The 12,130-nt window shown below is 37.5% G+C and overlaps 1 protein-coding gene across 2 annotated transcripts in view; it reads right to left on the bottom strand.

Annotated features, from left to right (window-relative positions):
* Positions 1-12,130, bottom strand: part of SMC1B (structural maintenance of chromosomes 1B) — an 82,112-nt gene that overhangs the window by 46,737 nt on the left and 23,245 nt on the right. For both annotated transcript variants that reach the window (XM_005896364.2, XM_070370073.1), the window contains exons 10-11: positions 10,273-10,458; positions 8,818-8,997 (exon numbers count right to left, since the gene is read on the bottom strand). In XM_005896364.2, coding sequence (XP_005896426.2) covers positions 8,818-8,997; positions 10,273-10,458 — 366 coding nt within the window. The remainder of the gene's footprint in view (positions 1-8,817; positions 8,998-10,272; positions 10,459-12,130) is intronic.

Genomic DNA, 12,130 nt, shown 5'->3' with positions numbered 1-12,130 from the left:
CTCAAGAGTCTTCTCCAACACCACAGTTCAAAAGCATCAATTCTTCAGCGCTCAGCTTTCTTCACAGTCCAACTCTCACATACATACATGACCACTGGAAAAACCATAGCCTTGACTAGACGGACCTTTGTTGGCAAAGTAATGTCTCTGCTTTTCAATATGCTGTCTAGGTTGGTCATAACTTTCCGTCCAAGGAGTAAGCGCCTTTAATTTCATGGCTGCAGTCACCATCTGCAGTGATTTTGGAGCCCCAAAAAATAAAGTCTGACACTGTTTCCACTGTTTCCCCATCTATTTCCCATGAAGTGATGATGGGACCGGATGCCATGATCTTCATTTTCTGAACGTTGAGCTTTAAGTCAACTTTTTCACTCTCCTCTTTCACTTTCATCAAGAGGCTTTTTAGTTCCTCTTCACTTTCTGTCATTCAGATCAGATCAGATCAGTCGCTCAGTCGTGTCCGACTCTTTGCGACCCCATGAATCGCAGCATGCCAGACCTCCCTGTCCATCATCAACTCCTGGAGTTCACCCAGACTCACGTCCATCGAGTCAGTGATGCCATCCAGCCATCTCATCCTCTGTTGTCCCTTTCTCCTCTTGCCCCCAATCCCTCCCAGCATCAGAGTCTTTTCCAATGAGTCAACTCTTCGCATGAGGTGGCCAAAGTACTGGAGTTTCAGCCTCAGCATCATTCCTTCCAAAGAAATCCCAGGGCTGATCTCCTTCAGAATGGACTGGTTGGATCTCCTTGCAGTCCGAGGGACTCTCAAGAGTCTTCTCCAACACCACAGTTCAAAAGCATCAACTCTTCGGCGCTCAGCCTTCTTCACAGTCCAACTCTCACATCCATACATGACCACAGGAAAAACCATAGCCTTGAGTAGACTAACCTTTGTTGGCAAAGTAATGTCTCTGCTTTTGAAAATGCTATCTAGGTTGGTCATAACTTTCCTTCTGCATATCTGAGGTTATTGGTATTTCTCCCGGCAATCTTGATTCTAGCTTGTGCTTCTTCCAGCCCAGTGTTTCTCATGATGTACTCTGCACAGAAGTCAAATAAGCAGGGTGACAATATACAACCTTGACATACTCCTTTTCCTATTTGGAACCAGTCTGTTGTTCCATGTCCAGTTCTAACTGTTGCTTCTTGACCTGCATATAGGTTTCTTGAGAGGCAGGTCAGGTGGTCTGATATTCCCATCTCTTACAGAATTTTCCACAGTTTATTGTGATCCACATAGTCAAAGGCGTTGGCATAGTCAATAAAGCAGAAATAGATGTTTTTCTGGAACTCTCTTGCTTTCTCGATGATCCAGTGGATGTTGGCAACTTGATCTCTGGTTCCTCTGCCTTTTCTAAAACCAGCTTGAACATCTGGAAGTTCACGGTTCACATATTGCTGAAGCCTGGCTTGGAGAATTTTGAGCATTACTTTGCTAGCGTGTGAGATGAATGCAATTGTGCGGTAGTTTGGGCATTCTTTGGCATTGCCTTTCTTTGGGATTGAAATGAAAACTGACCTTTTCCACCCCAGCTACAAATAAGAGATAACAAATTAAACTAGATGAAAAAAGAAAGTATAAATAATTTAGACTATGAGAAGTCAATTAATTCAATCAAAAAGAAAAATAAAAATTATTAAATATATTGGGATAGATAATCACCCATTTGGGGGGAAAAGCTAATATCTACATCTAATAATACATATTAAAATTAATTCTAGATTAAAATTAAAATATAGAAGTGATATCATTAAAAAATGTAGTAAATACATACTTGATCTCATGGTAAAGACCCAATTATGCATATATCAATACCTACAAAGGCTAAGAGTAATATAGCTGACTATCAAATATCTGGCACATATACCACAACACTCACTAGATCTTTCAAGAGTATGGTTGCCAGACTTAGCAAAGAGGAATACAGGATGCCCAGTTAAATCTGAACTTCCGATAAACAACAAATAACTTTTAAATTTATGTCCAAATATTTGATCTGGCAACTCTATAGAACATGTTAGGGATGGTTTTCACATTCCATTATTTTGGGGGGGGTGGTCCACCACATGGCATGTGGGATCTCATTTCCCCACCAGGGGTTGAACCCATGTCCCCTGCACTGGAAGTGTGGAGTCTTAACCACTGGACCACCAGGGAAGTCCCAATTTTCCTTTTTGAGCTCTATTTTCCAAACTGAACATTTATTAACTCGTTTTTTGAATGTGTAAAAGTCAAATGTGACACACACACAAAAATTTGTGGGCTGGCTTGGCAAGAAGAGAGAGAAGTGTATCAAGAACTTTGAACTAAGAATCTGTCATAACACATATGCTATTCTATGCCAGCTCTCTCTTCCCAGGCATCACACTTGGCCAAGTCAACTTCCCCTCTTAGAGCAGAGGGTACTCACAATTTTCTGAGATTCTTTTTATTACTTTGTTGGCTGCTGCTGTCATTACTGTAACTATTTATCATACTATGCTTGACATAGTGCATATATGCTATTCAATTCTATGTTTGCACCCCATGAGTAAATACGATTTCCATCTTATAGACTGGGGCTTACAGATATTAAGAAGCTTGCCTAAAGCCATCTGTTATTGTTGTTTAGTTGCTAAGTCATGTCCAATTCTTTGCCACCCCATGGACTGCAGAACACCAGGCTTTTCTGTCCTTCACTGTGCTTTTCTGTCCTTCACTAGGAGTTTGCACAAATTCATGTCCAAAGAGTCAGTGATGCTATCTAACCATCTCATCCTCTGCTGCCCTCTTCTTTTGCCTTCAATCTTTCCCAGGATCAGGGTCTTCTCCAATGAGTCAACTCTTCACGTCATGTAGCCCAAGTACTGGAGCTTCAACTTCAGCATCAGTCTTTCCAATGAATATTCAGGGTCCATTTCCTTTAGGATTGACTGGTTTGATCTCCTTGCTGTCCAAGGGACTCTCAAAAGTCTTCTAGAGCACAATTAGAAAGCATCAATTCTTCGGTGCTCAGTCTTCTTTATGGTCCAACTCTTCACATCCATGCCTTGGTAGCTCAGCTGGTAAAGAATCCATCTACAATGCAGGAGACCCAAGTTCGATTCCTGGGTCAGGAAGATCCCCCAGAGAAGGGATAGGCTACCCACTCCAGTATTCTTGAGCGTACCTGGTGGCTCAGCTGGTATAGAATCTGCCTGCAGTGTGGGAGACCTGGGTTTGATCCCTGCATTGGGAAGTTTCCCTGGAGAAGGGAAAGGCTACCCACTCCAGTATTCTGGCCTAGAGAATTCCATGGACTATTCCATGGGGTTGCAAAGAGTTGGATACGACTGAGAAACTTTCACTTTCACTCAAATCCAGACTATATGGACCTTTGTCAGCCAAGTGAAGTCTCTGCTTTTTAACATGCTGTCTAGGTTTGTCATAGCTTTCCTTCCAAGGAGCAAGCGTCTTTTAATTCACAACTGCAGTCACTGTCCACAGTGATTTTGAAGCTCAGGAAAATAGAATCTGTCACTGCTTCTACTTTTTCCCTTCTATTTGCCATGAAGTGATGGGACTGATGCCATGATCTCCATTTTTTGAATGCTGAGTTTTAAGCCAGCTTTTTCACTCTCTTTCACTTTCATCAAGAGGCTCTTCAGTTCCTCTTCACTTTCTGCTATCAGAGTGGTATCATCTGCAAATCTGAGGTTGATATTTCTTCTGGCAATCTTGATTCCAGCTTATGATGCATCCAGCCTGGCATCTCACATGATGTACTCTGCACAAAGCTAAATAAACAGAGTGACAATATACAACCTTGACATACTCCTTTCCCACAACTGAACCAGTCAATTGTTCCACGTAAGGTTTTAACTGTTGCTTCTTGACATGCATACAGGTTTTTCAGGAGACAGGTAAGGAGGTCTGGTGTTCCCATCTCTTTAAGACAGGGACTAAAATCCCTAAATCAAAAGTTGATCAAACATCTATGTCCATGTTCTTAATAATCACCATGTTATAGACCTCCTTTAATTCTAAAAATGAAATAGGCAGCAATTCATAGAATTATAGGGCTTTTAAAAATAGTTTCTATGTTTATTAAAATAATTTATTTCTTTAAAAAGTAAATTTAGTATCAAATAACCTGTTTTATTTGATTGACAGTCAAAGCTATTCTGGAAGGACTACAATTTCTATTTCTAGCCTAAAAATTACAGTTTACAATCGTTGCTCAGTGCAGTCCTCCTATGCATATTTGGGGGCTTGCATTCCCCAAAAAATACCTTGGGGATATCATATAAAATAAGCAGTTGGGGGAATTTTTAAATATTAGTAGCATTAAATAAAAGTTCTAGAGAGCCTGGCTTAGGAAAAGGAGGATTTCTTTGGCATTAAAAATTCATTCTGAGGTATATCCGATCATTCCACTGAACAAATTCAACTGTTTCAAGAAATTCTGTTTCAGTGTTATAAGCTGCTGAAGCAGATCCTCTGTAACTTTTGTGGTATACAGGTTATACATATTTTTAAGCTGTCTTTCACAGGTATGGAAAATAATATACTTTAACATTTCCCTTTTATTTTTGAATGGGTAAGATATTCACATAGTTCAAACTCCAAAAGATACAGGGCACAGAGTAAAAAATTTCCCTGGTATTGCTAGCCCCTATGACCCAGTTACCCTCCCCAGAGATGATCAATGCTGTCAATTTCTTATGTATTCTTCCAGAAATATTTTTGCATAAACAAATACACATCTCCTTTCCTCATGTTTTACACAAATAGTAACATAATAAACACTAGTCTACTTACTACTTTTTAAAAAACTGACTATATCTTGGAGTAGTCATGTATAGATTTAAGAGTTGGACTATAAAGAAAACTGATCACTGAAGAATTGATGCTTTTTAACTGTGGTGTTGGAGAACACTCTTTAGAGTCTCTTAGACAGCAAGGAGATTGCACCAGTCCATCCTAAAGGAAATCAGTCCTGAATATTCATTGAAAGGACTGATGATGAAGCTCTAATACTTTGGCCACCTGATGCGAAGAACTGACTCATCTGAAAAGACCCTGATGCTGGGAAAGATTGAAGGCAGGAGGAGAAGGGGACAACAGAGGATGAGATGGTTGGATGGCACCACCGACTCAATGGACATGAGTTTGAGTAAACTCCAGGAGGTGGTGATGGACAGGGAGGCCTGGCGTGCCGCAGTCCATGAGGTCGCAAAGAGTCAGACACAACTGAGCAACTGAACTGAAATCTTGGAGATTATCTGACAGTTGTACATAAAGAGCTTCATTCCCTCTATTTAAGGTTATATAGTGTCCCATTTTATAAATGCATTATAACTTTACTGAACAGTCTTGGGCAAATTGTTTCCAAATTTCTTGCTACACACAATGGTTCAATAACTAAATCTTGTATATATATATCATTTCATACACATATGATTTTATGTGTATGTAAAGTTCTGAAGAAGTACAACTGCTAGACTTGCCCTTCAAAGAGTTGGCACAAATTTACATGCCCAGAGCAGTGAACCCAAGGGTCTCTTTCCCCATAAAGTGTTATTAAACTTTTTGATGTTGATCAATTTGATAAGTGAAAACAGTATTTTGGTATAGTTTTAATGGGAATTTTCCATATTTTAAGTGAGGGTGAGTTTTCATATTTAACAGCAATTATATTTCCTTTTATGAACCTAAGTTTGCTCCTCTCCCTTGTCTATTTTTCAACTTTATTTCTGTTCTTTACCTGATTGATTTGTAGCAAATTTTCTTTTTTATGAGTAGAAAATATTTTCTCTGGTTTGCCATGTCTTTTGATTTTGCTTATAATGGTCTTTTCTATGCAGAAATGTTTATGTAAATTTATGCATAGCCATTAATAATGGCTAAAAACCACAGAAGCCTGGCAGGCTATAGTCCATGGGGTCACAAAGAGTTGGATATGACTGAGTGACTAACTTTTTCACCCATTTTTTTTAGCCTTGGGGTTGGCTTTTTAAATTTTTGGTCATATTGGAAAGGCCTTACTATCTCTGAGATTAAGAAAAAATTTCCCATAGTTTCTCTTGATACCTTTACAGTTTTATTTTTTAACATTTACATTTCTAATCCATGAATATACTGATATAAGGTATGAAGTGTAGATTCAACTATATTTTATTCTAGATGATACCCAGTTTTTTCAACCTACTGTACCCTGCATTTTTATTCTCTCTATTTAATATATTTAATTTTTGGAAAAACGATGTTTTCACAGATTACCAGGTAGTTAATAACATTTTTCTGGGTCTGTTTTTTTGCTACATCATATTAGAAGGGTAAAACATAAATGAAAGTGAAAGTCGCTCAGTTGTGTCTGACTCTTTGCGACCCCATGGACTGTATTCTCTAGGCCAGAATCCTGGAGTGGGTAGCCTTTCCCTTCTCCAGGGGATTTTCCCGACTCAGGATTGAACCCAGGTCTCCCGCACTGCAGGTGGATTCTTTACCAGCTGAGCCACAAGGGAAGTCCAAGAATACTGGAGTGGGTAGCCTATCCCTTCTCCAGTGGATCTTCCCAACCCAGGAATCAAACTGGGGTCTCCTGCATTGCAGGCAGATTCTTTACCAACTGAGCTATTAGGGAAGCCCAAAGCATAAACAGATATTTCTACATATGATTTAGAGAAATAACCATCCAGTCTATGGGAAAAGGAAGCAAAATAATTGTTGTTTCTTTGCTTAAGGGAAATGGATGAAATAATCACATGTACTGAAAGAGACTCTAGATTTTAAAATTTTGTTACATAAATTTTTAAACTATTTTAAGACTGAGTTATAAATATCTTAATGACTAAACTACAGCTAGCAAAATCACTGTAATTTACATTATTATATAGTTTACATATACTATATGTAGTTTATAAACTTACAAAAATATAATTTTGTGATGTAACTTGCAATGTTTGAACAAAGAAAATTTTAAACCACATTATCAAGACAATGGAAAGACATCAAGTCCATGGAAAACCAAAAGCACAAATTAAAAACCTCAGATGATTTCTGTGAAAATATGACATCTATCCAAACGTCTTTTGCATCCTAAAACATAGAAAATATTCTTCAAGTGGAATAATAACAATGGGAAGAAGAGTCCCTGGAACATACTTCAAAATAAAAATATGATATATAACGCTGATTAAAATTTTGAAGTAACAAAAAGAACAAAATATAGCCTAAAGGGGTAAGGCATATTACTATGAACAAGATATAAACCATCAATATATGGTGAACGAAGGAAAAGTTAAACACAGTCTTATCTTCATGTGACTTCTTTAAATTCATCACACAAATCTTCAAAAATCAATTTTACAAATATACAAAAATCAACTTCAGCATAGTTAATGAGGTAGCAAATAAGGAAGATATCTTAGTAGCTCACTTATTACTCCTGCTTAAATTTAATATGGAGAAATCAATGACAGAGATCACATTAAGATTATTATAGCTACAACTACTAAAGTGTATGAGAAGTTAATCACATAAGACAAGTCAATACATTTAATACAGGAAATTCCTCTCTTTTATAAGTATAGCCTGCTATGTGTTAATTTGCAATTCTGGACATTTCACATCACATGTGTAAACTGACTAGTAAATACAAATTGACTATCACTTTTTTGAGAGCTATTTCCTGGGCACTATAAAAGCATTTTGCATGTTATTACTTATTTAATCCTATAACTATGAAATAAGTACTATTATTTCTGCCACTTTAGATGAACAAACTAAAAGGTTTAGAAACTTGCCTAAATTTACATAATTAATTACTAAATAGTATCACTGGTCTTTTTTTTTTGCAAGTAGCTCAGTCATGTCCGCCGCTTTGCAACCCCTTGGACTATACAGTCCATGGAATTCTCTAGGCCAGAATACTGGAGTGGGTAGCCTTTTCCTTCTCCAGGGGATCTTTCTGACCCAGGAATCTTCCCAGCCCAGGGATCAAACCCAGGTCTCCTGCACTGCAGGTCAATTCTTCACCAGCTGAGCCAAAAAGGAAGCCTAAGAATACTGGAGTGAGTAACCTATCCCTTCTCCAGTGGATCTTCCCGACCCAGGACTTGACTGGGGTCTCCTGCATTGCAGGCAGATTCTTTACCAACTGTCAGGGTATCTTCACCAGCTATCAGGTTCTTTACCAGCTATCAGGAAACTGGTCTTACTCCATAGTTAATGCCCTTAGGTACTATGTTATCACAAAGTAATTTTTTAAAAAAGACTATATCAGATACTTAGAATAATTTTACACTGTTTAATTAAATACAAATTCTATTTCAATTGAGAGGAAATAATATTTTTAAAACCTAAATTATTTGAGAGACTAATATTTAGTAACCTCATTTCAATTGTGCTATTTCTATATAACTTCAAATGTGTTAAAACCCTGAATGTATAAAAGGACAGTTAGTATCTTCATTAAACTATAGAATAACTGAGAATGTAAACTAAGCACCTAAATTCTTTCCTGGTATTCAGAAATGTATGTATTATATATGTAAATACAGGGAAAATCTGAGATCCATTGTATATATAGTTAAAAAATTAACAGCTCTAGGATATCACTACAATAAATCTAACTTCCAAAATATGATTTCTGATTTGGGGAAATATTAGAGAAATTAATTTTTGAATACTTAACATTACAAAAACTACTGCAGCCATGAACATCTTAGGTTCTGTTAGTCTTCCTCACATAGGAAAACATATGAAAGCATATATAAATATTTGTATACGTAACATGTTAGTCTTACAAATACTGCTTTAAATTATCCAAAACTGCAATTTAAATCTCTTACTTTCCGTCTTTCAGGTCCAGCGAAGGCAATATGCCTTGCTTCTTCCAGAGTCTCACAGACAAGGCCATTTCCACACACAAACTGAATTACTTTCTTCAGCTGAGGAAACTGAGTCTTTATGACATCAATCATCATTTTACAGCCTTTAATCTCCCTTAATCTTTCATTGATTGGTTTGATCTAAAAGGTTTAAAAAATACTTGATATATTAGGTATATTAAAATATAAACCAAATACTCAGTACATTCTTTTTCAAAGAACATATATAAACATGACAGTAAGTGGTTAGTAGTATGCACTTATACACAATAAAAGTTAGATGAGAATCTGATGAACAATACCCCTGGCTTCATTTAATATTTTTTAAAAATACATTTCATCAAATGCCAGAAGATATAATTTCCAGATTAAATTTTATCACTAACTAGTTGGGATTAAGCAATGACTGAGAAACCCTTCCTGCTCTCAAAATCATAAAATCTAGTGGGAGGAAATACCTATTTATATACTTTCTAAAGAGTGGCACAGTAATATGGAACTCAGAAAACCATTTTAGGCTTAAATATCAGGAAAGCTTGTAGATCCCCTTTGACATGACTTAAGTTGGTTTGATAAAGAGATCAAAAGATATTTGCAATGTGTTACTGAAAACCAGAAAGTATAATTTCATTTTCATAAACAAAAACCCTATAACCAAAATATGTGTGCAGATATAAATATTATGTAAATTTTAGATACTCTTAAGACCTTTCAATACATACCTCAAAGCTCAAAATTTAGCTTGCTCCACCAATAGCTGACACATATTTACTGGACCACACACTTACAACTGAAACTTTGGGTTAGCATTTCACTGACAGAACATACGTTTCATCCTTCTCCAACATACTATGCTATAGGAGAAAATAAATTGCTGGCTAGTGGTGCACTGCTAGAGCAATGTGCTCAAAATCATTACGGTAAATTATGGCAAAACTAGATTAGGAAGAAATGATATGAAGGCAAGAAAGACAGCTACCTCTGCTGCTAAGTCGCTTCAGTCGTGTCTGACTCTGTGCGACCCCATAGATGGCAGCCCACCAGGCTCTGCAGTCCCTGGGATTCTCCAGGCAAGAACACTGGAGTGGGCTGCCATTTCCTTTTCCAGAGCATGAAAGTGAAAAGTGAAAGTGAAGTCGCTCAGTCGTGTCCAACTCTTCATGACCCCATCAACTGCAGCCTACCAGGCTCCTCTGCCCATGGGAGTTTCCAGGCAAGAGTACTGGAGTCGGTTGCCATCACCTTCTCCAGATATTATTCTTTGCCTGTCAATATATTAACACCAGCCATTTGAATGACTAACTGGCATCCAATCAATGACTTTGTAAATTACTACCACAGTCTCAGGCAATAAAGACATACTTTAAAAGACAGAATTTTATCACCATTAAATACTAAGGATTACAAATTTCTTACATCAAGGTAATCTAGTGCAAGGAACGTCTCAGGTTCAGCTCTTTCCTCCTTCAGAAATCGAATACAATCTTTTGCTACCTTTTCAGAGGCTACAACAATGGCAACCATGTACCGACCAAAAAGTTTAGTAACAGCCAGCTGGTATTTCTTATGAATAGGATGACACAGGTCAAGTAGTCTTCCAAACTTAGGTTTCAAAAAGGAGAGAAAAACAAACACATTAGTGAGAAACGTATAATTCATTTTTTAATGCAACAAAGCAGCACAGATCAAAACTAGTTTTACAAAATTATAAACATCATAATTTAACAGTCTCAAATGGAAAATGGAAATAAATTTCTGGTGGCTCAGACAGTAAAGAATCTGCCTGCAATGTGGGAGACCTCGTTTCGATCCCTGGATTGGGAAGATTCCCTAGAGGAGGGCATGGCAACCCACTCCAGTGTTCTTGCCTGGAGAATCCCAGGGACGGGGGAGCCTGGTGGGCTGCCATCTAAGGGGTCGCACAGAGTCGGACACGACTGAAGCGACTCAGCAGCAGCAGCAGTCATACCAAGGTACTAAAATATTTTACAAACCTAGTAACGAAACAGCATTCATTCATGACGTTACTTATTAAATAAGAATCTGTGAGGCATCTACTGCATGCAGGTGCTGAGCCAGACACTGGGTAAACATGCCTGAACAAAACAGATCCTCTCTAACCTCACAGAGTTTTCAGGTTAGTAGGGGAAGAAAATAAATAATCAATAATTATATGCATGTACAAAGTAAGAGTTAAAAGAGACACTGTGACTAAGCACAGAGTGCTCTGAGAATATGTAACAGGGACCAGGTTGACCTGAGAAGCCAGAGATGGCTTCCCACAGAGAACTGTTTTTCAGGATCTGAGGACGGGTCAAGAATCAGACTGAAGTTCAAAAAGTCTAGAAAACATCAGAATGCCAGCCGTCCTGTATCAATGCTCCCTAGACGTCTTTCAGATTCAATTTTACGTCTTTAGACTCTTCATTCGCTAGATTCTACTTCAGAAAAACCAATTTCTTTATGATAGATCACCATTGTCTTTAATATTTATTATCTTGTTTTTTCTTCTCAATTCAGTTATGATTAAATAAAATCTGACTTCTAGGTCAGTAGTTTGCTTTTCAGCTATGTAACCATTTCTTGCTATTTGCAATTTATTAGTTCAGTAATGTTTGTTCCTGATTTGTTTTCTTAGCACTACAGTTTTTTATTTTATTCTGGTATCTGAACTTGATTTTGTGAATTCAAGCTCTTATTAAATTGTCTACAGGACAAAAAGCTTATGGGGGATTTTGTTCTGTAACTTTCTTCCACAAGGCTCTTTGACTTCTAAATGCCTTTTATTCTTTTTTTTCTTTTAATATATGTACCTATGCTGCCATACAGCTTCTCTTCACCTTTCCTATATTTAATGTGGGCAGCTCTGTGTAAACCTTTTACTTTCTGTAATGGATAACTTTTTTTGATTCTCACCTAAAACTGAGATGGTTATCTCCTCTGAGCAACAAATGATGGACCAAGTATTTTCTGTTCTATATTCTAAAGATTTTCTGATTGCCCATCACCCAAGGACTTGAACTGGAGTGGGTTACCGTACCCTCCTCCAGGGGATCTTCCTGACCCAGGAATTGAATCAGGGTCTCATGCATTGCAGGAAGATTCTTTATCAGCTGAGCTACCAGGGATGCCCAAGGGCTTGAAAAGCAAAGGTAAATGACAGCTGTGCTAAAGCTATGCACATATTTTACTTGAATAACTGAGTTTTATTCTTTCTTCAATTAATATCCCATACTAAGGTTTTTCTTCTTGGGGGAAAGAGAACAGATCCCAT

Source organism: Bos mutus, chromosome 5, assembly GCF_027580195.1.
Source record: "Bos mutus isolate GX-2022 chromosome 5, NWIPB_WYAK_1.1, whole genome shotgun sequence".
Classification (NCBI taxonomy): Eukaryota; Metazoa; Chordata; class Mammalia; order Artiodactyla; family Bovidae; genus Bos; species Bos mutus.
Note: the sequence above shows the minus strand (reverse complement) of the source record. Positions and strands in the feature narration are given on the sequence as shown.